General features: G+C 39.3%; 2 protein-coding genes across 2 annotated transcripts; both read left to right on the top strand.

Annotated features, from left to right (window-relative positions):
• On the top strand, positions 1-3,632 carry SPINK7 (serine peptidase inhibitor Kazal type 7). Its single transcript, XM_042907715.1, has 4 exons — positions 1-61; positions 1,341-1,366; positions 2,083-2,207; positions 3,563-3,632. Exons 1-4 carry the CDS (start codon positions 1-3, stop codon positions 3,606-3,608), a joined length of 258 nt encoding a protein of 85 aa, XP_042763649.1. The 3' UTR covers positions 3,609-3,632.
• Positions 3,633-14,978: 11,346 nt separating this feature from the next.
• On the top strand, positions 14,979-19,250 carry LOC122201743 (serine protease inhibitor Kazal-type 9-like). Its single transcript, XM_042907701.1, has 4 exons — positions 14,979-15,055; positions 15,792-15,820; positions 17,808-17,935; positions 19,182-19,250. Exons 1-4 carry the CDS (start codon positions 15,001-15,003, stop codon positions 19,225-19,227), a joined length of 258 nt encoding a protein of 85 aa, XP_042763635.1. The 5' UTR covers positions 14,979-15,000; the 3' UTR covers positions 19,228-19,250.
• The last annotated feature ends 7,092 nt before the right edge of the window (positions 19,251-26,342 follow it).

Raw genomic sequence — 26,342 nt, 5'->3', positions numbered from 1 at the left:
ATGAAGATCATTGGGAGTTTGCTCCTGTTCTGCACAGTGACCCATTTCTTCAGCAGCTCAGGTGAGTTAAGGGTAGAGAGTACCCTGTAGAGTCATTAAGCGTGTCTTCTCAAATAACCCCTTCTCAGCATTTGAGAGAAATGTCTGGTCATGTGGTTTTAGAGCGTATTGGTTTGTGGAGCACCTGGGTGGCTCAGTTGGTTAAGCAGCTGGTTCTTGATTTGGGTTCAGGTCACGATCTAACGGTTTGTGAGTTTGAGCCCCACGTTGGGCTCTGAGCTGGCAGCACGGAGCCTGCTTGGGATTCTCTCTCTCTCTACCCCCCTCTCGCCATCCCTTCCCCGCCTGTGCTCTTTCTCCCTCTCTCTCAAAATCAATCAGTAAATATTAAAAAAGATAAAGTGTACTGGTTTTTAACACAAACAGCCCTGGCCTGGGAAGGGAGGATCTTGTGTACTAGCTGGTATTGGGGGATTTGGCTCCAGGGTCTTTGCTTTTAAGGATTTTTTATTTTCATCCATGGAATCATAAAAAAAAAAAAAGAACTAATTTCTTCATAAGTCTACCTAATTTCATAAGAACACTGGAAGTGGTTGGTGTTATTAGATACGATTCCTCAGTGTAGCAACACAGAAAAACTTGGATATCTCCCCAAATCAGTCCAGGAGGATCAAAATAAAACCCAATTCTCCAAAGCCCAGGAGTCGACAATTAGACTTTTATATGGTGAAAATTATTTAAATAAATTAAGATTCTAACACCTTAACAATATTCCATTCCATTTCTTTTTTAATGTTTATTTATTTATGCGGGGGTGGGGCAGAAAGAGAGGGAGAGAGAGAATCCTAATTTGCACTGTCAGGGCAGAGCTCAACGCGGGGCTCGATCTCATGAACCACGAGATCATGACTTGAGCCGAAATCAAGAGTTGGATGCTTAACTGACTGAACCCCCCAGGCGCCCCTCTGTTACATTTTTTTATGTCACTTTGGAGGAGAGAATATCAATGATGGCAGCACTTCATGCTCTTAGGAGGGGTGACTGCAATACCTTCTATTGCTATCTGACTTTGAACCATCATCATGAGCTCCAGAAAATATCTCGTGGTCAATAAAGGGAAGAAACTGGCTAATTCTCTTGACTGAATACAGGGCTTACCTTATTGGCCATTTGGCTTCTTCAGCAAACAGCTGGAGTTTTATATAAGAACAAAGCGTGCGCTGAGATTTCTTGCCATAGCAAATACAGAGTCTTAATCTATAGGCCCGATTTTACATTAATCAATGAGACTTCAAGACTTTGCTTTATTTTTAACGTTTCCATCTCTAACTCTCTTTCAGAAGCTGCTAGCCTATCTTTAACAACAGTGAGTATATTGAATTACGTTTAATTTCAATTTCCATTGACATTTAGTCAACAAACATTTTTGCAATATATATGTAGAATTAATTAAGCGTGTTTGGGGGGCAGAAGGGGGAGGCAGACAGAGATTAAAAACTCTGCTCTCCAGAAGGCAGTTGAAGCAATGGGATATACATATAAATAACTGTAGCCTAAAAAAAAAAAAATCCCAAGTTAAGGGAGAGAGAGATGACTTCCAGCTGAGAGACTGGTAAAGTCTTCATGGAAAGGGCAACATGTGAGAGGCAGGGCAGTTACCTTGGTTCATTGGGTGGGCTCTAGATTCAAATCCCAAACCCATTATTAACTGCGTTTATGTTATACAAGTTCTTTGTTTTGAAGCCATAATTTCCCCCCATCTATAAACAGGCATCATAGTCGAGCCTACCTTATTCAGTAAACAAAAAAAAAAAACTCATGTACAATTCAAGGTTAATGCCTAGCATGGAAATTCTCAGGCATTAATAATAGCAGACTATCCTAGCAGTCACAGAAGTGGTGATAGCAGTACGAGTATTTGTCATGGTGGTAATATTATTACTAATAGAAGTAGCCACAGGAGCATCAGAATATCTGATCTGGGATTCCCAGGATGGTATTCTGCCTCCTGCCCAACAGTGGCCAGCGTAGCCTAGCTTGGGGGCCTGAAAACAGCAGGACATTCTCTTGTGTCCAACACAGGGGAACTGCAGCATTTACAAGAAGTACCCAGTGGTGGCCATCCCCTGCCCCATCATGTACCTGCCTGTCTGTGGTTCTGATTACATCACCTATGGGAATGAATGCCACCTATGCATTGAGAATTTGTGAGTACCTCATGGGAAGAAAAAAGAAGTTGCGGCCAGTGTCCTCCACAGCAAACTTCTCCTCTTTCTATGAGCCTGTTTCACTCTCCATAAGCTGTGCTTATTCCCACCCAGAAGCATCTGGGAGAGAGAGAAAACTGACTGTCTTGTGGTCAGGCTAGGCTTGGCCCCCTGCTCTGCCAGCTTGAACTCGTTCCATCCATCCCCCAACTGCCAATTCCTGTCTCAGTTGAGGGAGTCCAATAAGACCAGGAGCCTAGAGGTTCTACAGAGGCACCAGAGGCACCAGAGGAGCTAAGGGGATCATTTGGGGGTGATCTCCAACCCCAAGTTCAGCTTTTGGCTGTTTTCGGTAATGGGGTTCCACACAGTATTTTGTTAGAGAGAAGGATCTTAAACCCCACACTAAGAAATCATTGAAACCCACTATCCCACATGACTTCTAAGAGACTTATGGCCATACTGCTTGATTCTTAGACAAACTGGCTGGAAAGCCTTTCCGCTCCTCAAATTCCTAGCAGCTCTATCTGTAGCCTTAAGGGGGAAAAGGGGAATAAGGCTATGGCAATTTTTTTTCTTTTATCTAAAAGAGGGGAATGCAGCTCTCGGTGCTTCCACCTGGGTCCCACGGGCATGTTTTGTTTAGGTATTTCGTTTAGCCTGCATGGTATTTTTGAAGGCAATATAACTAGGTCGTTGCCACTTCTTTAATGCAAAACAGGCACCTAAGCATTTATTCCCTTACACAAAGTCCGCTCTGCTCATTGTTAAGTCTTTTTAGACCACCGGATTTTGGCCATCCATTTTCAATCTTAATATTTTTCATCTCCATGATTATCTCACAAGTTGGAATAGCAGGTGAGGCCTCTAGCCCACAAAGATATGTCTGCATCTTTATTTCTACTCAGGAAGAGGGAATCTTCAGAAAAGAGAAGATGCACACATACTGGGCCTTTGGCCTAGCAACTAGCTTGTGTTCAAGGACACTGAAGGGGACATGTGGTGGCAGTTCTTACCACTGCAGGATCCAGCTTCATCACAGGCCTTGCTGAGCAAGAAAAGCTGAGGGGCAGGCCACCTCAACTCCCCTTGTCAGAAGCCCTCCTTCTTTGTAAGATGCAGGGTAACCCCAGGCTCTGGGGTCAGTGGGGGCCGTGGGCAGGCTGGATGTATCACTGGACTAGGGAAACTTGGCTTCTGTCAGAAACTGCCTGTGGCAGGGACATTCCTTTTCAGGGATTCAGTTTCCTCATCTGTAACGTTAAGTTCTGCCTCCTAATTTCTATAGTTCCTTTTGGCTCTAACATGATATAACATGGCCTCTTGCTTAATGAATCTTGTGTGTTTTCTCATAGGAAAAGTAACGGAAAAGTTCAGTTTCTTCATGAAGGAGCATGCTAACTTCCCCGCAGACATGGATACAGAGCGATGACATCTTCACCATCACCTTCATCTTCCCTGGGCTCTGACTGCCCTCTCCCTCATCTCAGCCGGGGCTCTGGGTAAGGGCAGAGACGGAATGCGACGCATCTTTGTTGGGCAGAGAAAATTGTTGCGGTCCTCCTCATGCCTCACTGATTTCCGGGCCTCCTTTTGTACCTCAGTAAAACAATCTCCTTACATAGTTTACCTCTACTTCTGCTTGTATTTGTTTCTTAGGTTGGGATGTCGCATATCAGTTTAAAAATAAAACTGAAGGACACATAAATCTCCTTTAGGAGAAAATCCTGTATGAAGAATTCCAAGTGACTTCAAAAAGACACACGCACACGCATGCACACCCACCCCCACACACAGACCAGTGAACATCTTACCCTCTCCTGGAGTCTTTACTTTCCTTAATCAGTACCTGTCACTGGGAACTAGTCTGTGGACCATACTGGTCCTTTATATTAGTCTCTTTTCCAAAGTGCCTCAGAAGGGAGACTCCTTCGTTGTAACAAGTCATCCCTGATGGGGTGCCTGGGTGGCTCAGTCTGTTAAGTGTCTGACTCTTGATTTCAGTTCAGGTCATGATCTCACGGTTCATGAGATGGAGCCCCATGCTGTCAGCGCAGAGCCTGCTTGGGATTCTCTCTTACCCTCTTTCTCTGTCTCTCCTCACTCTCTCTCTCAAAATAAATAAAGAAACATTAAAAAAAAAAAAAAAAGATGTCATCCCCGGAGGGAAGACTTTCCTGCCCATTTCTTTCCATGAGTATTCAATAATTTCTCTTTTCCTGTCTCTCACCTTACTAACCTCCTACTGTCGCCTTAATAGAACATCCCTGGCACTGACTACAACATGGCTTGAGCTCCTCTCTAACACCTGTCTTCCATACCTGTAATATGTAGATACTGCTATGTACCAAGACAACATTGACAGTATTGGCAAGTTGTGCATTTTTCCTTTAAATACAGAGATATATAATTCCCTCCAAGTGGTGAAGCTGGAGTTCTTTCCATAGAGGCTGTTTATGTGACCACTACGCTTTGAGGAGGTCTCAGTGCTACGTGTAGCTCACAAAACATTTGTGACCTAGTTTGGGCCTTGGTGTACTTTCATGGGTCATTTTCTCGTCCCCATGTTCATTTCTTCCCTCACTTGCTCCAGAACTATTCTTGGCCCAGAGATTGAAAGAGGATAGTCCTGCCCACCACCTATAGGCTGCCTTAAAGATAAAAGGAGGCCTTTGGAAACCTTATCTCCTTACAAACTCAAGTAGAGAGGGAATTCATAGTTCTGGTGACTCCATAAAAGTGGTATAAAAAAGGCTTATAAGCAGTTGACTCCCGCCTTTATATCCTACCTCTAAATTGCTATATAATCACATTAAGTACAGACTCTGTCCCCATGATCATGACACACGTAACATGGTCGAGATGATTGGGATAAAATATGGGTCTGAACCAGAGTCAAGTTCAACATCAAGTTCAAAGTTAAAGCCAAGCCAGATCATGGTCAAGTCAACTACGGAGACTGTGAAGAAGAGCAAGGATAGGGAAGTATCTCAGAAAAAAACAGAGCTGCTGAAGTAAAAGTAGCAGATAGGGAGAAGTCGTGATCTGGACAGTGAAGGGCTTAGAACAGGTGGTCAGATGGGTTTGCTGGCTTAGCTCTCTTGAGTTGCTTGCCACCTTCAGCAGCTCTCACCTCCCGGTTCTGAGCTCCCTCCCACACCGGTGTGATCCTCTCCTGAACTGCTCACACCTGCTGGTGTGTGTAGAGCATCCCCTCACCTGAGTGGCACACACCCCCTCAGTCTCCCAGTCTGTGCTGCTCTTCTCATCATGCCAGTTCCTCCCACCTTCTCATATCCTCAGCTTCTCTTGTTTTTCCTTCTCCCAGTTTTGATTTATCCCTGCATCTAACACTGTTTGCTCTGTCTTAAACAAACACCTGCATTTTCCTGGTGTTCCTCACCAATCTTTCTTACGTATCTTCAGTTGCTTCTACCTTCTTAGGAGCCTTGATTTCTGTATTTCTCCATTTGCCTCACCCCTTTCTCCTCTGCTGCTATCAAGTTTTTGGCTACCTCAGTCCTTCCCATTCTTCCTCTGATCTCATTCACAACTTCTCGGCTGACCTGAATCCTCAGAAGCTCATTTCTGAGTACACAAAAGCTCCCTTCTCCTTGAAGTTGGATTGTGATAAAGACCAAGGCATGGGCATACCCCTACCCCGTGAGCTCATCTTCACCCTGGTGTATGGTACAGATAGAAAAACCTATGACAATCCCTGCCAACTGTGCGTGAAGGTCAGGGAAACATATCAAAAAACCATGATACAAAACATGGGCAAATACACACCTACGCTAGAATTCCTGATCGTCAAGGATGAAAGAGAGCCAGTCAACCGCCTCATTTTATGGATGGAAACTCTGAATTCCCAGAATTGGAAATGTCTCATTGTTCACATGGAAGACGAGGACAAGAACCCAGATTTGCTACTCCCAATCCAGGGCCCAAACAGTGTTTCCAGGATTTCATCCATTATACCTCAATACTCTTGAGAATCAAATTCCTTCTACCATGAAATGACCCAATGTATAATAACATCTATAAAGCACTTAGAGTTCACAAAATACTTTCATATTTCCTGTCTCGTTTAATCCCCACATAACATCATAAGGTAAACGTTATCAGCCAAACTTTTCAGGTGATATAAAAGAAGCTCCCAAAGTAAAATGATGGGCAGAATTGCAAAACCGGGAATGGTGGATGGTTCTGCTTGCTCAGGATCTATCTAGCGTCTGTTGTACACACCACACTGCATAAAGAAAGTTAGGAAACATCTCGCTTTATTGCAGACCTGAGCCACATTAGTTCTTCAGTCTATACTGCATCCAAAGCAGATGCTAACCGTTGATGACACTGCCCCCTTTTCTGCCAACATTCACCAAAACTTACCACCTAAAAGGAGGTTTCTGATCTTTCTTAATTTGAAGTCTAGATTTGGCCTACAATTGATACATCTGTAAAATCCTTTTAATATTTATAAATGATGTTTAAAAACAGTTATTGCTCTTTAAATTTTAGAATCAATCTATGGTTAACCGGTAGTAGAATGAATTACAGTATACAGAATGGAATGTGTATATTTTTAATGTATGAAATGTAAAAATTAACATAGAGGTGACAAATCTTTAGAGAAAAAAGTTGGCTGGGGTAAGTGTGTGGAGGCAAGTAATTTTCTTGCAGAATTACGAGATGCTATCTAAGGATGAGAATAATAGAACGTGACTAAAATATATTATTTAAAGTTATAAAGGTAATATGAAGACTGAAAAGTCGCGATATACTCATCAAAAATTGGGAAGAGCTAAAAGTCATGATATAGTCATCAAAAATTGGGAAGAACTAAAGATGGGAAGGTAATGTAAATTAACAATTTTTCCTTCACAGATGGGGGTCAATAAGTAACTCTTTTTAGTTAAGAAATCAAGAAACAAGGTTACAAGTATACTATTGAGAATTATTATGGTAGCAACCTTAGAATAGAAATGGTTAAAATTATCTCCCACTGAAGTGTGATATTGGCAATGAAGACTTTGGTTTTCATCGTAAGCTAGTCAACATCAATGGACTAAATATATATATGTATCTTACTATCACATATGTAATTAATTTCCTTTCTTTCCCTTTTTCCCTGCCAGGGAAAGTAAATCTTTGCCACAGGGAAGCTGATAACCATAAATGCAAATGTAAAGGAGGTTTATTTTTAAATTTTTACCTCTCCAAATTTAGACCTGGAAGAGAAAATGGTTTTATTCAGTTTAACTTGCTTCTCTGTGTACTCATCGGCATTTGCATCACTGAGGTCTTTGGCATCCTCGTCCTCTGTCTTCATTATACAACTTCACCAAACAGCTCAGGAGAACACAACAAAACTTGGGACAGGAGACTTATGTGTTTATGCGAACCTGAACTTTCACTGGTGTGTGTGGCCGTGGGTTGGTTATTCATGTGTGTGATAGCACTTTCCTTACTGACAAAATCAAGAGAATAATAATCCCTAATTTAACCTGTCTATTGTGACAGTCAGGTGACATATGCATGCAAACACGCTTTGTAAACTGAAAAGTCCTACAGAAATGAAAGGGTTGATTACGACCTGTATGCCTTCCTTCTCCAACATTTACCCAGGCCCAAAACATAGACCACATTCTTGGAAATGTGTCTGGCATGTTGGAAGTAAAGGCCCATGATCAGCAAACGTTCTGGGTTGTTTTTTTTCTTGGTTTGAGATAAATGGGAACATTTCAGTTCCATAGAAATTGATACTAGAAAGTGAAAAGGCAAATGTACAATGTGAACAAATAAGAGTACATGAATTTATGTATATAGTTTACTCCATTGGATATGGCCTCACTTTATAGTGTAAGACTGTGATGAAAAATGAGATATTCGAATAATCTCAAGGACCTCATCACAAAATATTTACTAATTTTGAAAGGAAAAAGAGTAACCATAGAGTGGAGAAACCTGGCAGACACTAACCTGCACAAGTGATCGAACTTAGCATCGTTAGTGATGGGGTAACATCACGTAAACTATCTCAAAGTATACAGTGCAAATAATATAGAGTAACTTCCGTATTTCCCTGCCAAAAATGCACAACTTGAACATAGCCCCTAGGAAATGTCAGACAAACTCAAATTCAGAAACCTGCTGTAAAATAACTCATCTACAACCTTCAAAAACCAAGAACCGGCCTTTTAAATATTCTTCATTGAAAGAGACTAAAGAACATGACAATTCATGATCCTGAATGCATCTTTTATTATTGTTGTTGAGAGTCCACATAAAAAAATTCATGTTTTTACTTTTTTTAATTTTTAAAATTTAAGTATAATTAACATGCAGCATTCTATTAGTTATAAACGCCCTCATTTTTCAAGTGTATAATTCAGTGGTTTCTAGTCTACTCACAAAATTGTGCAACCATCACCACCATCCGATTGCAATACCTTCCATCACTCCAAAAAGAAACTCCAAGCCCACTGGCAGCCACTCTCATTCCCCCATCTTTCCAGCCCCTGGCAACCATGAATCTAATTCTTGTCTATGAATTTACCACTCTGGACATCATACATAAACAGAGTCATATTATATAGTGTCTAACTTCCTTCACTTAGCATAAGATTTTCACGATTAATCCATGTGGTAACAGGTGTCAGTACTTTATTCCTTTTTGTAGCGGAATAATATTCCATTCTATGGCTAGACTACATTCAACATTTATCAATCAATGGATACTTGGATTGTTTCCAGTTTTGAGCCATTATGAATAAAGCTGCCATGAACATTCACATACAAGATTTTGTTTTGTTTTGTTTTCAATTCTCTTGGGTAAATACCTAGAAGTAGAATTTCTAGGCCATAGGGTAACTCTACATTTAACTTTTTGAGGACCTAACAAACTCTTTTCCAAAGCAGCTGTTATGACATTTGCCATTCCCACCAGCAATGTATGAGGGTTCCAATTTCTTTACATCTTAAACACCTTGTCTTTTTTTTTTTTAGACATTCTAATGGATGTGAAATTGTACTCATTTTGGCTTTGATTTGCATTTCCCTGCCTTTATTGGCCATTTGTATATCTTCTTTGGAAAAATGTTTATTCAAAATCCTTTGCTCATTTTTTAACTGGATTATTTGTCTGGTATTGTTGAGCTGTATATATTCTGTTTATATATTCTGAATACTAGTCCTTTATGAGAACTATGATTTGCAAATATTTTCTCTCATTCTTTGGGCTGTCTAATGAAGAACAAAAGTTTTTAATTTTGATAAAATCAACTTATTTATTTTCCCTTTTGTTTATTGTTTTTAGTAGCATATCTAAGAAGCCATTGCCCATTAAAAGGTCACAAAGATTCATGCCTATGTTTTCTTCTAAGACTTCAAAAGTTATAATTCTTACATTTAGTCTTTGATCCATTTTGTGTTAATTTCTGTTATACTTTTTTATACAAGATGAAGTAAGTGTCCAACCTTAGTGTCCCAGCATGAATTTTTGAAGACTATTCTTTCTCCAGTAAGTTGTCTTGGCAATTTGCCTTTGTCAAAAATCAACCGACCATAAATAAAAAAAGTTTATTTTTGGATCTTCAATTGTTATACACTGTCTTGACTACTATAACTTTGTAGTAAATTTTAAAATTGAGAAGTGTGCGTCCTCCAGCCTTCTTCATTTTTAAGATTGTTTTGGCTATACTAGGTAACTTGTATTTCCATAGGAATTTTAGGATGGACTTATTCATTTTTCCAAAAAGGGCAGCTAAGACTTTGGTAGAGACTACTGCCATGATAACAATATTAAATCAGGTTGGGTTGGATCGTTCTGTTATAAAGGCATTGTGGACACAAATGGCAAAATTTGAATGGAGTCTTGAGGTAAAGAGTACTCGAGAAGTTCCTTGTTTTAGTTTTGCAACAATTATTTCAAAACAAAGAGTTAAAATTTAAAAATGTTCTTCCTAATTGTTATGCAAAGCAGATACCAGTAACCTGATAAACCTGTTCCTCTGAGAATGCAAAGTTCAGGCAGAGAAGTGACTTCCTAATGTGAAATAGCAAGAGAATATGGGAAGGATATGCTACACTGGGCTGAATTCTTAAGTAAATTCTCAAATAAACCGTAAGGCTCTCCCCGCCTCTCCCACCCCCAATACATACTGAAAATAGTTCAGAATTCCTTGGGGGTGGGGGGCGGAACTCAACTTCATAGTGACATTTTAGTCTTTTTTTTTTTTTTTTTCTATTCCACTATAACTCAGTGCTGCCTAAACAGTCTTGCTTATTAGGAGGAAAGTACTACCATTGTGTTGAAAGACATTTCTGAAAAGCTCAGGTGACTTAGTGTCAAAGCTTTCCTGATTCCCAGATCCTGCAACATTTCTCCTCCAGAGGTGACCCCTTAACCTGTGCATGTGTGCACATCAACGGGTCCTAAACTCTGGCCAGTCTTCCCCAGAAGCAGAAGAGGTTTAAGCAATTATAATCCCACCCAGCCCAGCCTTCCAACACCCTCCACAGAGTCACCTCTATATTAGTTCTCTTCTAATTTTGTGTCTAAAATCTTGAGATTCAAGTCTCTTCTTGGGTTTCAATTTAGATGACTGCCTTATTCCCTAGAGATTCTCTCTTTATGGCCCTGTAACTGTATGTGAACTTGTTCCTTCTAGATCATCCTCTTTCCCTTCTCTTCTCCCTTCTGCATTCACACTCTTATAACCAAAGCCAAGTATCAGGCTCTGATCTAGACAAACTCTCCCTCAAATAGTACTTGCCTCACTAAACCCCTATCCCACCTTCTGGAGCCTGAGGGTGGAATTTGGGAACTTCTCACCTAGACCAGTGATCTTTAAATTATCCTGTGGAGCCCTAGGGTCTCCATGAGAGTGACTCGAGGGCCACTATAGGAAGATGGGGATTAGGAAACCAAGCTGCCACATTCCTTCTTTAAGTAACAGAGAGCCTCTGTGATCTGTTTAGTGTATTATTCTTCCATATAATATTTTCCAGTTCCACTATGCACTCTTGTGACCTTGGGCAAGTTATTTATGTTCTCTGAGCTTCACTTCTTTTATTTGTAAAGTCTTAATAGTAGTAGTGTTTATCTCATATAGTTTTAAAATTTAAATAGGTTAATATTCATACAACAATTCCAAAAACTACCTGACACATACTTAGTGCTCAGTAAATATTATTACTGTCATTGTTATTGTCATTAAACAAAGTATTTTGCCATTAAAAAAGACAAGTTCAAAAATGTGGATAGAGATCATTCTCACATTCAATAAAGGAATTACCTCTACAGGGTCCCTGACAAGTATTCACTTGACTTCCAATGAGACGATTAAAATGATAAGATCCTCATTACCTGCAGTCATTATCAAACATTGCTGATCATCACAAAGTTTCTTTTGCTATCAGTGCCAATCTATTATTTCCAGTAGGCCACAAAGATACATCATCTGCATATTTTAAGACAGTTCCTAAGTGCTTCCTGATCTTTTCTTCAGACCACTGTCACTGTTATTGTCTTCGCTATCTTGATCATCATCAAATACCAAAATCTGTTAAGAGCTTACTTTGTGCCAGACCCTGGATAAGTACTTACATATACATCTCATTTGAAACTTACAACAAGCTTATGATAATGGTGTCATTAACTTTATTTTGTAAGCTTGTTAAAGAAAAATTATTTGGCACTTATTAAAATGGTAGGGAAGGTGCCATTCAAGGTATAGTCTTGAATGCTCCTATTGCAATAAGAAAGAGAGAGATAGTGCTCAACTCCGAATATAATAAGTGGGGATTTATAGCCAAGGAGCAAGTTGAGGGAGTCAGTAGATGGAAAATTACTAACATTAGTTATCAAGGACGGGGAGGATTCTTGCTAAAGGTTGGCCAAGAATTTATATATTAAAAGTGGGGAAAATAACTTGATCAGATATCAAGGGTAGAGCAATGACTAAGCAGGATTCTATGCTAATACAGAAAGGGGAAGGCAGGGGCGCCTGGGTGGCGCAGTCGGTTAAGCGTCCGACTTCAGCCAGGTCACGATCTCGCGGTCTGTGAGTTCGAGCCCCGCGTCGGGCTCTGGGCTGATGGCTCGGAGCCTGGAACCTGTTTCCGATTCTGTGTCTCCCTCTCTCTCTGCCCCTCCCCCGTTCATGCTCTGTCTCTCTCTGTCCCCAAAATAAATAAAAAAACGTTGAAAAAAAAAAAAAAAAAGAAAGGGGAAGGCAAAAGGCATGAGATGGAGGTGAGGTGGGGAGCAAGGTTAAGGCCTAGTCAAGAAAAGGACTCAGAGGAGCCTAACTAAAGTTTAGTCAAGAAGAGAGTCCTTGGGGCGCCTGGGTGGCGCCGTCGGTTAGGCGTCCGACTTCAGCCAGGTCACGATCTCGCGGTCCGTGAGTTCGAGCCCCGCGTCAGGCTCTGGGCTGATGGCTCGGAGCCTGTTTCCGATTCTGTGTCTCCCTCTCTCTCTGCCCCTCCCCCGTTCATGCTCTGTCTCTCTCTGTCCCAAAAATAAAAAAAAAAAAAAAAAAAAAAAAGGTTGGAAGAAGAGAGTCCTTGTTAAGCTATAATGAAGACAGTGGGGAAGTTTCTCATTATTCATGCTATACCCAAGTTGAAATATACCCATTTCTTTTTTTGTTGTTTTGTTTTTATTTTTATTTAAATCCAAGTTAGTTAACATACAGTGTAATAATAGTTTTAGGAGTAGAATTTAGTGATTCATCACTTACATATAACACCCAGTGCTCATTTCAACATGTGCCCTTCTTAACGCCCATCCCCCTTTTAGCCCATCCCCCCACCCAACACCCCTCTCACAACCCTCTATTCTCTGTATATAAGGGTCTCTTATGGTTTGCCTCCTTCTCTATTTTTATCTTATTTTTCCTTTCCTTCCCCTATGTTCATCTGTTTTGTTTCTTAAATTCCACATGTGAGTGAAATCATATGGTATTTATCTTTCTCTGACTTATTTCACTTAGCATACTACATTCTAGTTCTATCCATTATGTTGCAAATGGCAAGATTTCATTCTTTTTGAATACCAATATTCCACTGTGTGTGTGTGTGTGTGTGTGTGTGTGTGTGTGTACCACATCTTTATACATTTGTCAGTTGATGGACATTTGGGCTCTTTAATTTGTAATATAGTTTCTAAGAGTAAATGCTCATTAATGTTTACTGAATGATTAAATGAACATTAAGAAACTAAAGTTATTAGGAGATAAAGAACTTGCCCAAGGTCATGTAGGGAATGGTGAAGCTGGCAATGAATTTAGCTCTGCAAGACTCTTAGAGTTTCAACTCTCAGCAGTATTAAGATGTCTGACCCCCCGGACCAGCATAGGTTCCAGCTGTCTTCATCCTTTTGAAGGGAAGCAACTGTGAATTTCAGTCTCTCAGTCTTTGACACCACTTCCATTGGTGGTATAAACAGTGTCTTACAACTGTCTACCAAAACTGCAAGAGCTGCTTGCAAGGTCTTCTCATAGAGTTGCTCTATTTGAAAATTGGCACATTTCAAAATAAGTGTCCTTGTAGCCTTTATCAAAGATTTCAAATGAAAAATAGTTTGATAAAGTGCAATTAAATGTATTTAAACCACGACCAAATGATTGGTGGCTTGTCTATTAAAAATTATTGTATTAGCATAAGATGTCACTGGACTTGTATGTACCTACAGCCCATGGAAAAGTCAACATCTCATTCTTTTTTTTCGAGAGAGAAAGAGAGAGGGTACTCACTCATGAGCAGGAGATGGGAGAGGGAAAGAGAGAATCTTAAGCAGGTTCATATCCAGTGCAGAGCCCAACATGGGGCTCAATCTCATGACCATGAAATCATGACCTGAACTGAAATCAAGAGTCTGACATTTAACTGACTGAGCCATCCGGGCACCCCAACATCTCATTCTTGAACCTTGAGCCTGTGCTTCAGGTACAGTCAAGCCACTGCAGCCAATAAATCCATTATTGGTTAAGATGGTCACATAGCTCTTTATTATTGCCTTTGAGGAATCCCTTCTTCCAAGGTTCCTTGATAAGGAAATTCCACCAGAGATCTGGCATTAAATGAGGAGTGACTATTCAACAAGTCCACCCATCTTACCATCTCCTCAAATTTAGAATCTTGGAGAAATGATCCCCCTGCTAAGAGCATAAATCATTGCTTGTTACTGCTGAATAAAGACTTGGGTGTTGATACCTTTTCTCTGTGCCCAGTCTAGAGTCTCAACTGGCAATATTTCCCATTTGGTGCTGGAGAAGATAGGAGGAAAGAGGGGAAACTGGGAAAGTGTCAAAAGAGGGGAAACACAGAAAGCTGCCATGCTGGTGAGTGTTCCTGGAAAAGTAGGGCAACCAAGAATATGTAGTAAACTGGGTGAAATGACTTAACTTCTTTCTGACTTCACTTTCTCATCTGTAAAACAAAGAAAATTGTAGTAACTGACAGATTTGTTATGAAGATCCAATCATATAACAGCTGTGAAAGCACTCCATCTTTCAAGTATGTAAAGAAACAAAGAAATAACAGTTTTATTGGGTTCTATGGTCTATTAAAATGAGCAAACATGAGCAACCATCTGATTTCACAATAAAAGAATTCCCATACTAGCATATGTCTCTGACCTCCTCCCAGGATTCTGTTTCTGGAAATAGTTACTTCACAATTGAGGCAGGAACTCTTGTCAATATATAAGGTAGAACCCAAGTGGGCAGAGCAGACGGCAGAAAGTTACTTGTTTTGCCTCCCTCTGACTGCCCTTGGCCACTTCAGCAGCATGAAAGCAACAGCCTTTGCCCTGCTCTTGGCTTTGGCTTTGACATCCATCTTCAGTGAGTATCTCCCTTATTATACCCACCCTTCCCCGATACTAATAGCTCACGTTGTCTTCTGCTCACAGAATTCTGGGATAAACACAGATACATAGATAGTAAGGCAGGTTTTTTGAAATGCATTATTTTGTCTCTACCAATAAATCACTAAATGATACTATCTCTGGGGCTAAATGGTTAGCTAAGGCCAAAGTCTCATCCATATAAATATTTTGTATAACTTCTTTGGTAAGTGTACATCCAGACTTTGCTTTGACTTGATATCACCATTTATGGGGATGCCATTTCTTCATAAAACAGTCTCATCCATTGTTTGGCAACATGAACTATTATTATTTTTCATTGAGTTGAACTTTGCCTCCCTAGAATTTTCAACTGCCACGTATTCCTGCTACATAACAGCAGACATTCCCTAAATATAAAACCACTTCTCTGGTGTTTTTTTTCCCCCAATATTTCCTAAACTCTGATTATGATGTAGGAAAGAACTTCTCAGTATTATAGTAGTTTCTCTTCATTATTATAGTAGTTGGCTATGCTCTAATCCCACTCCAAAAAAAGAAAAAAAAATATGTGCTAAGCTTCAACCTTTGATATTATATTGATACACAGCTCTGAAGAGAGTCATATTTTTGACAGTCTGAGAGCTGAAACATAAATAAAAGATCATTTTTCTACTAAGATGAGGTTCTTCCAAAGTTTAATTTAGTTTCTCTTGTCTTTGTTTTTCTTACAGATGTAGAATGTGCCACACGCCCTCAACAGGTCAGTACATCCATCTTGATATAAAGGTCCTACTTCTATGTAATTTTAAAGCCAGTATCAATAAGGAAACATTTGCTACTATACATTAATTAAATCGCTACATGTTTGAAGAAGTTTTTAAGTATCAAAACTGGTTTTATTTAAAAAACTATTAAGAGACCTTTCTGAACGGGACATAATAGAACAAAGTGGTTAGATACCTAGCATTCGAGTTATAAAGTCCTGAGTTTGTATTCTAGCTCCCTGATTGTGTGGCCATGGGCACTAATACTGGGTTCATAAGCTTATTGTGAGACTTAAAGCCACAACGCTTGAAGAGAGGTGAGCGTAAGCACCTGGCACGTAGTAAAGCTCAATAAGGACAAGTCATGATTGTTGTAATTGTTAAATGGGTCAGACACATCTTTCTTCTTTATCTTAGAGAATGAAGATTTTAATTGAACCTTCCCTTTATGACTCATATTAAGTAATAACTATTGTTGAGAAATTCTAGCTGTGGTGGTAAAAACTTTAAACCAGGAGTCAAGCATTTTGGGTTCTAGACCAAGCTCCGTGACTTTTCAGCTGTGTGATTCTGGGGCCCAGGCAGCTCCTTTCATCTCTTTGAATCTTTTGTTTTACCTATTAAAGAGAATAATAGGATTCTCTATTCTATTCTCATGATTTACTGGTTGCTTGAGAATGAAAAAGATTCATGAAGAGGAAGCCTTGGGAGTCTCCTTGTACATATCACATTGAGTCCTGGTACTGGGGTTTGAGCAGGCAAGAAGTGAAGTCATGCTGAAATATACTCACCAGGGAGCCCTGTAATTCTCATTCTCCACCATACTCCACTAGGCCCTGTGGTCCTTCTGCCATTTTGTCACGCATACTAATCTCTGTATTGCCAGCTCTCAGCTCAGCCCTAAAACTTAGAAGGTGCGTGGTGTAAAGCAACCAAAGGAATGAAATGATTAATTAACGGAACATAGCTGAAGGGGAAGATGAATTTAACTTGAAGTTTGACCATATTTCATGCTATCCAAGTGGAGACAATCAAATCGTAAAATCTTACATGTGGAATTCAGAGTCAGAAAAACTGGAAATGTAGAGTCTTCTGAATAGAGCTGGAGTTTGTGTAGGCCAAGGGATAAAGATAATAGCTATTATTTACTCAGCATTTTCCATGTCACAAAGTGCTAAGCATTTTACATGTATCTTCTTGCTTATATATATTTTTTTTGCTTTAACCTTACACTGTAGTTATTATTGTCCTCACTTTGCAGGTAAAGAAATCAAAGCTTAAAGAAGTAAAATGATTGTCCCAGAGTCATATCCCAGAGCACATCAGGATTTGAATCCTGATGTGTTTGACTTTCACTGTTCACATTCTTCAGCTTGCTCATAGATGAAAAACCCAGAACATTCTTTCTTGGTGATTGCATCCTTGCTCCTGCAGAGAGCTTTATACGCTGGCTTTGCTCCTGCATATAGAACAGTGGTTCTCAACTACAAGAGTAAAATACATGTGACTGTCTGTGTGCTGGTTAAGTGTATAACAAGTCATTTGTTACCAATAATTAATGGTAAAAGTCACTAATGATGTGCTAGTTCTTAAAACTATAGTAGGTATCCCTATAATACATCTCACTGTTGCATTCAGATAGAATTTTTTAAGCGAAAGAGAGGAATAGCAGGATGTGTAGAACACTAACCCCATGGGAATGGTTACATCTGTGAATTGGCCGTGGATGTTTTTAAATTTTAATTTTTAAATAAATAGTGATTTGGTTACAAGCTGCCATAAAGAAGTTTATCACTCATGATTTTATATCTGATGTAAGAAATCTTCACACTTGATATATCTCAAAGGCGTTTGATGAGGAATAGGAAACAAATGACCATTAGACTAGGAAACAAACGATTGGCGAGCCCTCTAAGCTTGCTTGGGAAATCCTAAATCTTGGGAATAAAGATTCAGTTGAAGGCTTTTAATATGTATTTCCAGGTTGACTGCAGTAAATATGAGAAGTTCCCACGGAGAGAAGAGGGATTTTGTTATGAAATATATGCACCAATTTGTGGATCTGACGGCAAAACTTATGCCAATGATTGCTTCTTTTGTTCTGAAGTTCGGTAAGTACTGAAATGTTTTTCTTTTCTGTATTTAAGGTGTAATTGTGTGTTACGACAAATATATGTCCACTAGAGAAAGTGGTTTGGGGAATAATGAATGTGTGAATATGATGAATATGTAAAATTTGGGGTCGCTAGTGTCACTGGATCTCTACATATTCTGGCACTAAGAGTAAAGCAAAGAATCCGAGAATCTTTGAGTTGGAAGGAAATTGGAGGGGCGCCTCATTCAACTTCCACCTACTAATCTATTGCTTGAACTCCCTCTGCAAATAATTCACGTCATCTCAGAGTCTATGCTTGATTATTTCCAGGGACAAGGAACATCCCTCCTGTTAGGCATGCCAGTCCAGTCATATGTTAGAATGAACCAGATTTACTTGTTCAGCTTTAACCATTAAGTTTAGATATGTTAGAGCCCCCTAATTATTGGCACAAAAGGCGACAATAACTAAAAATCCTGAAGAAATTGTTCTGTTTCAGAGGGTGACTTCTCAACAAAATATATTTTGGAGCTATAATAAAAATTGAATTTGAAAATCAGGTAGCCAAAATTAGCTTAAAGGTAACAAAGTAATCATCTGAAAGATGTGTTAGTGTCAGATCAAAAAATATAAGGGGTGCCTGGGTGGCTCAGTCAGTTAAGTGCCGACAGCTCAGAGCCTGGAGCCTGCTTTCGATCCTATGTGTCCACTTTCTGCCCCTTACCCCACTCACGCTCTGTCTCTGTCTCTCAAAAATAAAATAAACATTTAAAAAAATTTTTAATATAAGATGGTGTATGATATACTAGAATGTATAGAAACATATACATCCTTTTAAGTATTTTCAAAACATACATGAGTGAAAACAAACACCTAATATATGTGGCATACTGTCCTGGTTTTTTTCTTATCAGAAAAAATAGTTTTATGAAAAGTTACATTTGATGGAAAGTGCAAAATGTGACTTTAAGACAAAATCATTTATGGAAAAAAGGTTTCTAAGCGAGTCTCCTTTTACTAGAAATTCATTAAATATGTTTTCAGGGATATAAACTGATTGTGACATATTTTGAGCATCATCCTCACATAACCAGCACCAGTTGCTCAAGTATTTCTAAATTGCAGTCACCCACCCCTTTTAAAAACACCAATAAGTGGAGAGACTTGGGTACATTACTGGGGGGTTCATTAGCGAAGTTTGGATGCTAATAAAACGTCTACGGCCTCAGCAATTTTCATCTGTTGCTATTTTCTCTCCACAGGAAAACTAACAACAAACTGAAATTTGTACATTTTGGAAAGTGTTGAATCTATCTTCTGATTCCAAGGCACATGAAACATATTTCTTCTCCCATATAACCTATGCCATACTGCCTAATCTTGTCACCAGTGTGTCTTGATTTCTTTGCGAAATAAAGTAGACATATGGGAAATAAATGTAGGTCTGACATTTTTTGTTCAGGAGTTGAATCTTCCAGATTTGTTTTACTTTTGATGATGTCTCATAGACCATCTTAGGGCCACATCTTGGGAGAAAAGTGTTGATTAAGAACAGTAGTGGGGCTTCTGGGTGGCTCAGTCGATTAAGTGTCCAATTTCGACTTCTGCTCGGGTCATGATCTCATGGTTTGTGAGTTCGAGCCCTACATAAGGCTCTCTGCTGACTGCACAGAGCCTGCTTTGGATCCTCTGTACCCCTACATCCAACCCTCCCCCTCTCACGCTCTCTCTCTCAAAAATAAATAAATATTAAAAAAAAAAAAAAAAAGAACAGTAGTGGGAATCAGAAAAGCAAAGAAACTGAAGCAGATCCTTCTTCTTGCCCAAGCTAGAAAAACACCCAGTGGATAACTTAGTTCTTGTGTATTCCTAAAACATGAACAGAAAAAGAGGGGGAGCCTTCAAGCACAAGAATCAGGAAATACTGTTTTGCTAGATATTTCTTGTTTAAGACATTGAAAGCTGCCCTGGATTGAGACTGCTGTGTAACTATTTCCTACCAGAAGACATGTCTGTAAAATGTGGCTGGTCAAACATGGCCGGTAAAGTTTTGCAAATTCCCATGAATTAGTTGATGTCTTCCATGGGTTTTCTCCCCGCTAAAGTGTGATCTCAGGTCTAGGACCCCAAGCTTACCTTACCCCACTATTACATTCTAAGTTCCAAAAATATTATTATATGTTCCAAAGATCATACTATCAGTTCCAAAGAACAGAGAGTATGCCTGTGCACATCTTGTAATCCATTTGTGCATCTATGCAATTAACACATATCTGTTAATGCCTACTTTGTGACAATTTCTATGAATTATATGGGAACCAAAGGCAAAAGAAAAAAAAATTAAATTTCCTTACTGCCTATGTCCATTGACAAGTCCTTGTAACAGGCAAAGTGACATTCCTCTAGGAGCTCAACTGCCTCAATGATGACACTTTGCTAAGGGCAAAAGGGAATCTTAGCTTAACATTATCCCGACCCCCCAGGATCCTACTTTAACATTGAAAAATTCCTTTGGAAACTTCCTTTATCTTTACCCCCCAAGATATATGTTGGCAATCATATTCCAAGCTTATGGCCACCTGATATACATATTAAGGGTCTCATGACTGAGTTTTTACTGAACAGTAACAAATGACCTTTTCCTAACTGCAGCTAGTCCCTCAAGGTCCTAGAACCTTTGTTTCCAAAATTCCTTAGAGACTTACACTATCCCTAACTTCCTCTAACCTGAAGGTATATAATCAGTCACTCTTCACAACCCCAGTGTAGCTCTTTCTGCCCATGGGTCCTTTAATAAAACTACCTTTTTGCACTGACGATGTCTTCAAGAATTCTTTCTTGGCTGTTTACTCCAAACTCCAACACTTCAAACCACATCACTACGTATTCTCTAAAAAGCTTCTCCTATGTATTCATTCATTCATGTAATCCTCCCAGATTATCATACATCATATTGGATTCTCATTAATTTGCAAGCATCTCTTTTGCTACATTGTGAGCTCATAGCTGACATGCTGCGGGTATTCGGTTAATGCTTAATAAACGAGCTGAATTAAATGAAAATGAATTGAATTTGACTTCTATCAACAAGTAAGCAAGGAAACCATGGTGTCTTACCCCAGATAAGCCTGAAGTCGGGTGTCACTCCCTGATCCAACTCTGGCACTAGAATGTGTATGGCAACTGTTTGGATTCTTCACTAACCCAAACTCTGAATGCTTTTCCAAGTTCCCATGAAAAGGATCCAGACACACAAATAATAGAGAGCAATGATTGCTTTTTCAGAGGTTGTGGGGGAGTGACTTACACGGCAGGTACCTTGCTTACCTACAGCTGGAAACTCCCCACCACTTTCCTTTCCTCTACAGTCATCTCCTGCAACACTATTGTAAGTGCTTGTCGTTTGTAGCATGAAAAGAAAATTGCTGTAAAATTTTAAAGATGCACAAATAAAATAAAATAAAATAAAATAAAATAAGAAATAGAATAAAATAAAATAAAAAATAAAAATAAAATAAAATAAAATAAAATAAAATAAAATAAAAACAAATATGTGGCCAAAACCTGTTCTAGAACTGAGGCCTACTCACATTCTAAGAAATCTCACCCTGTTTCATTTTAAATTCTTCTCCATACTTCAGCAATGTAGGCATTACTATAGCCAATATACCCAGTCCTTCTGGGGCAGGTCACTCCTGTCTCTCTGAGAGAACAAAGGTAAGCTGAGGCATTGACTTTGCAATTTTAATTAATAATAATAGTACAGATCAAGGAAGTGGAAGCCAGACCAATAAAAACGTTCCTTTAACAAAACACATCCACATGGACACATGCTGAAAACTTTTCAGAATTTCTTAAGAAAAGGAACTCTGAGTCAATATAAAGTTAAGCTTTTTGTGAATACCTGTTTCAACACTGGAAGAGAACTACCGAAGTTGTGAAAGATGCCTCTAGAGAGCTCAGGAAACTATCCGATCCTTCCAGTTGCCAGACTCCCAGGCGCTGATTTCCTGGGATGTGAGCCATTTAATGCTTAAAAATAGGCTCTGTGGCCCAGCCCAGCCCTGGGTGACTGACTCATCAAAGAATAAGACTGGCTTCTGGGTTTCATTCTTCTTGTACCTCATTGTTCCTGAATCTCGTTCCACAAGCCCAAGATCCCTGTTCTGACCAAGGCAGCTTCTCCAGCCTGAGGCCCCCACCCTGTCACCTGCCCAGTAGCCCAACCCTCTGGCCTTGCCCTAGTGGGGTATGCTCTTTGCTGCTCTCCTCCTCTCAACCCTACCTGTTCCAGAAATGGAGCCCAGTGGCAGACACCCAACAATATTGGTGTACGTCTGTTGTGTCGGTCATATCGCTGGTTGCCCTCGGTTTGGGCTGTCTGGGCTTCAGTTCTTCCATGTTTATCTATGAGGTCCATGGGTTGCCTGAACCACCATCTGTTTGCTGCCACGCTCTTGAGACATGAACATGTCCTCGTGTCAGCTGAAATTGTTTGTGCAGCCTTCGTAATATAATGGCTAAGATAGCGATCATTTGGCAATATATATATTATCAAATCTTTATGTTGTGTATCTGAAATTAATGTCATATGTCAATTATATCTCAAATTCTTTAAATTCCAAAAACTGAAGGCAAAAAAACCCTAAAGAAATTTTAAAATGAGAGCGATGTGGGGCTTTGGGGATAGAGAGTCCTGGGATTAAACCTAGTTTTGCAGCTTCTGAGTAAACTTGAGTTACGGGTTGAGCCCGAGTTTTGGTTCTGACGTTTCAAAATGGGGGCAGCAACAGTTCCTAATGGAATGGCCTGAGTCTACGTATACATCCGGTACACAACGCTGTGCCTGGCACATAATTAGCAAACAGTAAATGAATGATTGGAAAAACAATAACAACAAAAGTCTGTGGTCATTCTAACTTTGTTCCCTAAGCACAATGGGTAGTTCTATTTTAGGTTCTAGCTTCTCATTGTCTTCTCCCCAATTCCACCCGAGCACTAGCCCACCCCTGCCTGACCCCTGTCTGACCCGGTCCTGAGAGAGCGTTATAAATCTCCTGTTAGAGCAGACCATCACTTTTACAGCCACAGAAGGCAGCAGAGTGGCTTGATCACAATGCAACGAAAATATATTCCCATCAGGGACCTTGGAAAGAGTTTTTTGAAGGTATGCTCATTTTAGGATTAAAAAAAAAGAAAGAAAGAAGAAAAGAAAAGAAAGGAGGGAAAAAAAGAAAAAAATATATGTCTTCTGGTTTGGAGCCCCCTGAGAGCAAAGAATTGGGTCCTGGTGATCCTTGTGTCTAAAATGGATATCTGGGTTTTTTCAATTTTTTTTTTTTATTTTAATTCCAGTAGAGTTAGCATACAGTGTTATATTAGTTTCAGGTGTACAATATAGTGATTCAACAATACTACACATCATTCCGTGGTCATCGTGATAAGGGCCCTTTTAATCCCCTTCACCTATTTCACCCAAAACCCCACCCACCTCCCTTCTGGCAACCGCCAGTTTGTTCTCTATTGTTAAGAGTCTGGTTCTTGGTTTCTCTCCCTTTCTCTCTCTCTTTACCTTTGCTTGTTTGTTTTGTTTCTTAAATTCCACATATGAGCGAAATCACACGGTATTTGTCTTTCTCTCACTGACTCATTTCACCTAGCATTATACTCCTTACCTCCATCCATGTCGTTGCAAATGGCAAGATTCCATTCTTTCAAAAGAACAATATTGATATCTATTTCTTTGTTTCTCCATTGCTTGACATATAGTGGGCGGCCTGATATGTATATGTAACTTTTAAACTGTGAGAGAAAAAAATAAAAACAAACAGGTTGAATATATTCAAGACCATGTATTCAACATCCTAATGGCACTAAGAGTCCCACACTAAATTCTGGATTGCCTGAAAATAACAAAAGAAAACAGTGTTATTTAGCAAAGGGCAGAGAATGGAAGAACAAATGTAATTCCTCCACGGCTGAAGAAATGTGCCTAGTCTGTGGTTGCATGAGGGTCTTTGCAGGAGGAGAGGAAAAAGGGGGTGCAGTAGGTGGGACCAGGCAGCCTAAGCTGCAGCAAAAAAATGGGAGCTAGGGAAGAGGCACATAAAAGGTTTCAAAGACAGAGCTTGTGCTATTTCTTAAACTATCTGATAGACATATGAGCATTTGTGTTGCTATTATTATTTAACTTGTACATGTGTATTATATATACTCTTTTGTATGTATGATATACAAAATAGAGAAAAAATAAGAAGGTGGATAAGGAGAGAAGTAGTAGTTGTTCTCAGGTATAAACTGGCCATGAATTTGAGATTTGCTAAGTGAAAAGCATTAATGCAATAAGTTTGCCTCTAGGGCATTCTCTTCCTTCTCCAATATCTATAGGTCACTTTGACACATTTTCCTCAAGGATGGAGACTTACTCTTCTCCTAAAATAGTCCTAAACTGACCAGGAAACTAGCCCATATACAGGCCCAAATCATAGAGAAAGGGATGCAGGCTGGAGGGCATTTACTCAATTGTCCTGAGCATTTCCACTTTGTCATTGAAAGTTCCCATGAAGAACAAAGCACAGAATCAAGGGCATCTTGTGACAGAAACCATTGGTTAAAAGTGTCACATATTGAATGAGTGATTCAGAGATTTCTGGACATCACAGGCCAATTACATTGCTTTTTAATAATTATTTATTGAAAAATAAAATAAGAATCACCATAGAAATCCAAAACAAAAACTGTCACCCACAATTTTCAGGAAACTTCTCGTTAGTTTATCCATTACCCATACACATTGATGCAGTTTCACATGTTGGCAGTAATGTCATAAATATAATCTTGTGTTCCATTTTGCTCCATTATGCCATAAGAATATGTATTTTTTTCTTTTTTTCTTTCCTCCATAATCTCTTGAAGTAACCAGCATACACAGCAACCTTTTTAAAAAAATTTTTTTTTAATGTTTATTTATTTTTGACACACAGAGAGAGAGAGACAGAGACAGAGCATGAGTGGGAGAGGGGCAGAGAGAGAGGGAGACACAGAATCAGAAGCAGGCTCCAGGCTCTGAGCTGTCAGCACAGAGCCCAATGTGGGGCTCGAACCCACAGACCGCAAGATCATGACCTGAGCCGAAGTCGGATGCTCAACTGACTGAGCCACCCAGGTGCCCCTACACAGCAACCTTTAAACAGAAAGTCACTGTTGGAAGACTAACAGCATTGCCAATTTTGTTATATAAAAACTTTAATAAAAATCATAATCTACTTTCATAATTACTTCAGAACACGAAGCTGTTGTTGTAACCATGTACGGTTTTTATTACTAAATAATTCTTATTTTTTCTTAAAAGTCTCATCTGAAGTAGGTAGTAGCATTTAAATGGTCTTTAAATGTTATTCTAAGGAACTCTGGGAAGTTCTCCGGGTTGCCTGAACAGCACGAAAGCAGGCACAACAAGTGAGAACCCTCTACTCCCTCTTCAATTCAGAGACATTTCTCTTTTATTTCTTATTTGGGGCTACAGCAAGATTTTCTGGCTCCTTCACCAGATACCTGTTTGAACTTGGGCAAGTTTTGAATTTCTCTGGCTTATCTTCCCTTCCTCATTAGTTACATTAGGATTCTGCTTACCCACTTCAAATTTTTGTAGGGATTCAATGAATTCATGGATAATATATGCTTTCAATGTTCATGGTATGGTACATAATCATAACACATAATGAACTCAGTAAGAATTATTATTATAGTTAAAAAATATAAGACAGTTATGGCTATAATCCTTACGCTCAATAGAGGAATTGCCTCTGCAGGATACCTAATGGGTATTCATGCTTCTTGGACCTATTGAGTGAGAAGGCCATCACTAATGCGGAACTTTATTAAAACCTCTTATTTTTATCAAGCTCAGATTTACTCCCATCCTATTTACCCCCTCATTTGTCCTAAATATATCCCTAGAGAAAAAGTGTAATTAAGAACCCTTTCAGTATTTTTAAGATAGTTCTTTATACCTTCTGAGTTTACTAATATTAGTTGAAAAAAACCTTGGACCATGCCCTATACTAACTGTTTTACATCATGATCCGGTTTTATTCACAAAACAACCCTAGTAATAAATTTATGTGAATATAAATGAGGTGTTTATAGTATTTACCATGGTAAATCTAGCACCTAATTTATTTCTAGAGTATTACAGGGAAAAAAAAGTAATAAGTTAATGAATGAATCCGCTTTTTTCCCACTTAAGAAAAATAAAGTTTAATGAAGACAGATATGTGGTCCAACACTAGTAGGAAATGGCAGAGTTATGATTGATAAGAGCTCTGTTTGACCCTAGAGTTCAGATCCCTGGGCAATATCATAATCCCTGTCCCCAGACCAGTCCATCTGGAATAGATTCTGGCTGTTTTTATTCATTTACA

The sequence above is a fragment of the Panthera leo genome, chromosome A1 (genome assembly GCF_018350215.1).
Source record: "Panthera leo isolate Ple1 chromosome A1, P.leo_Ple1_pat1.1, whole genome shotgun sequence".
In the NCBI taxonomy this organism is placed as follows: Eukaryota; Metazoa; Chordata; class Mammalia; order Carnivora; family Felidae; genus Panthera; species Panthera leo.
Note: the sequence above shows the minus strand (reverse complement) of the source record. Positions and strands in the feature narration are given on the sequence as shown.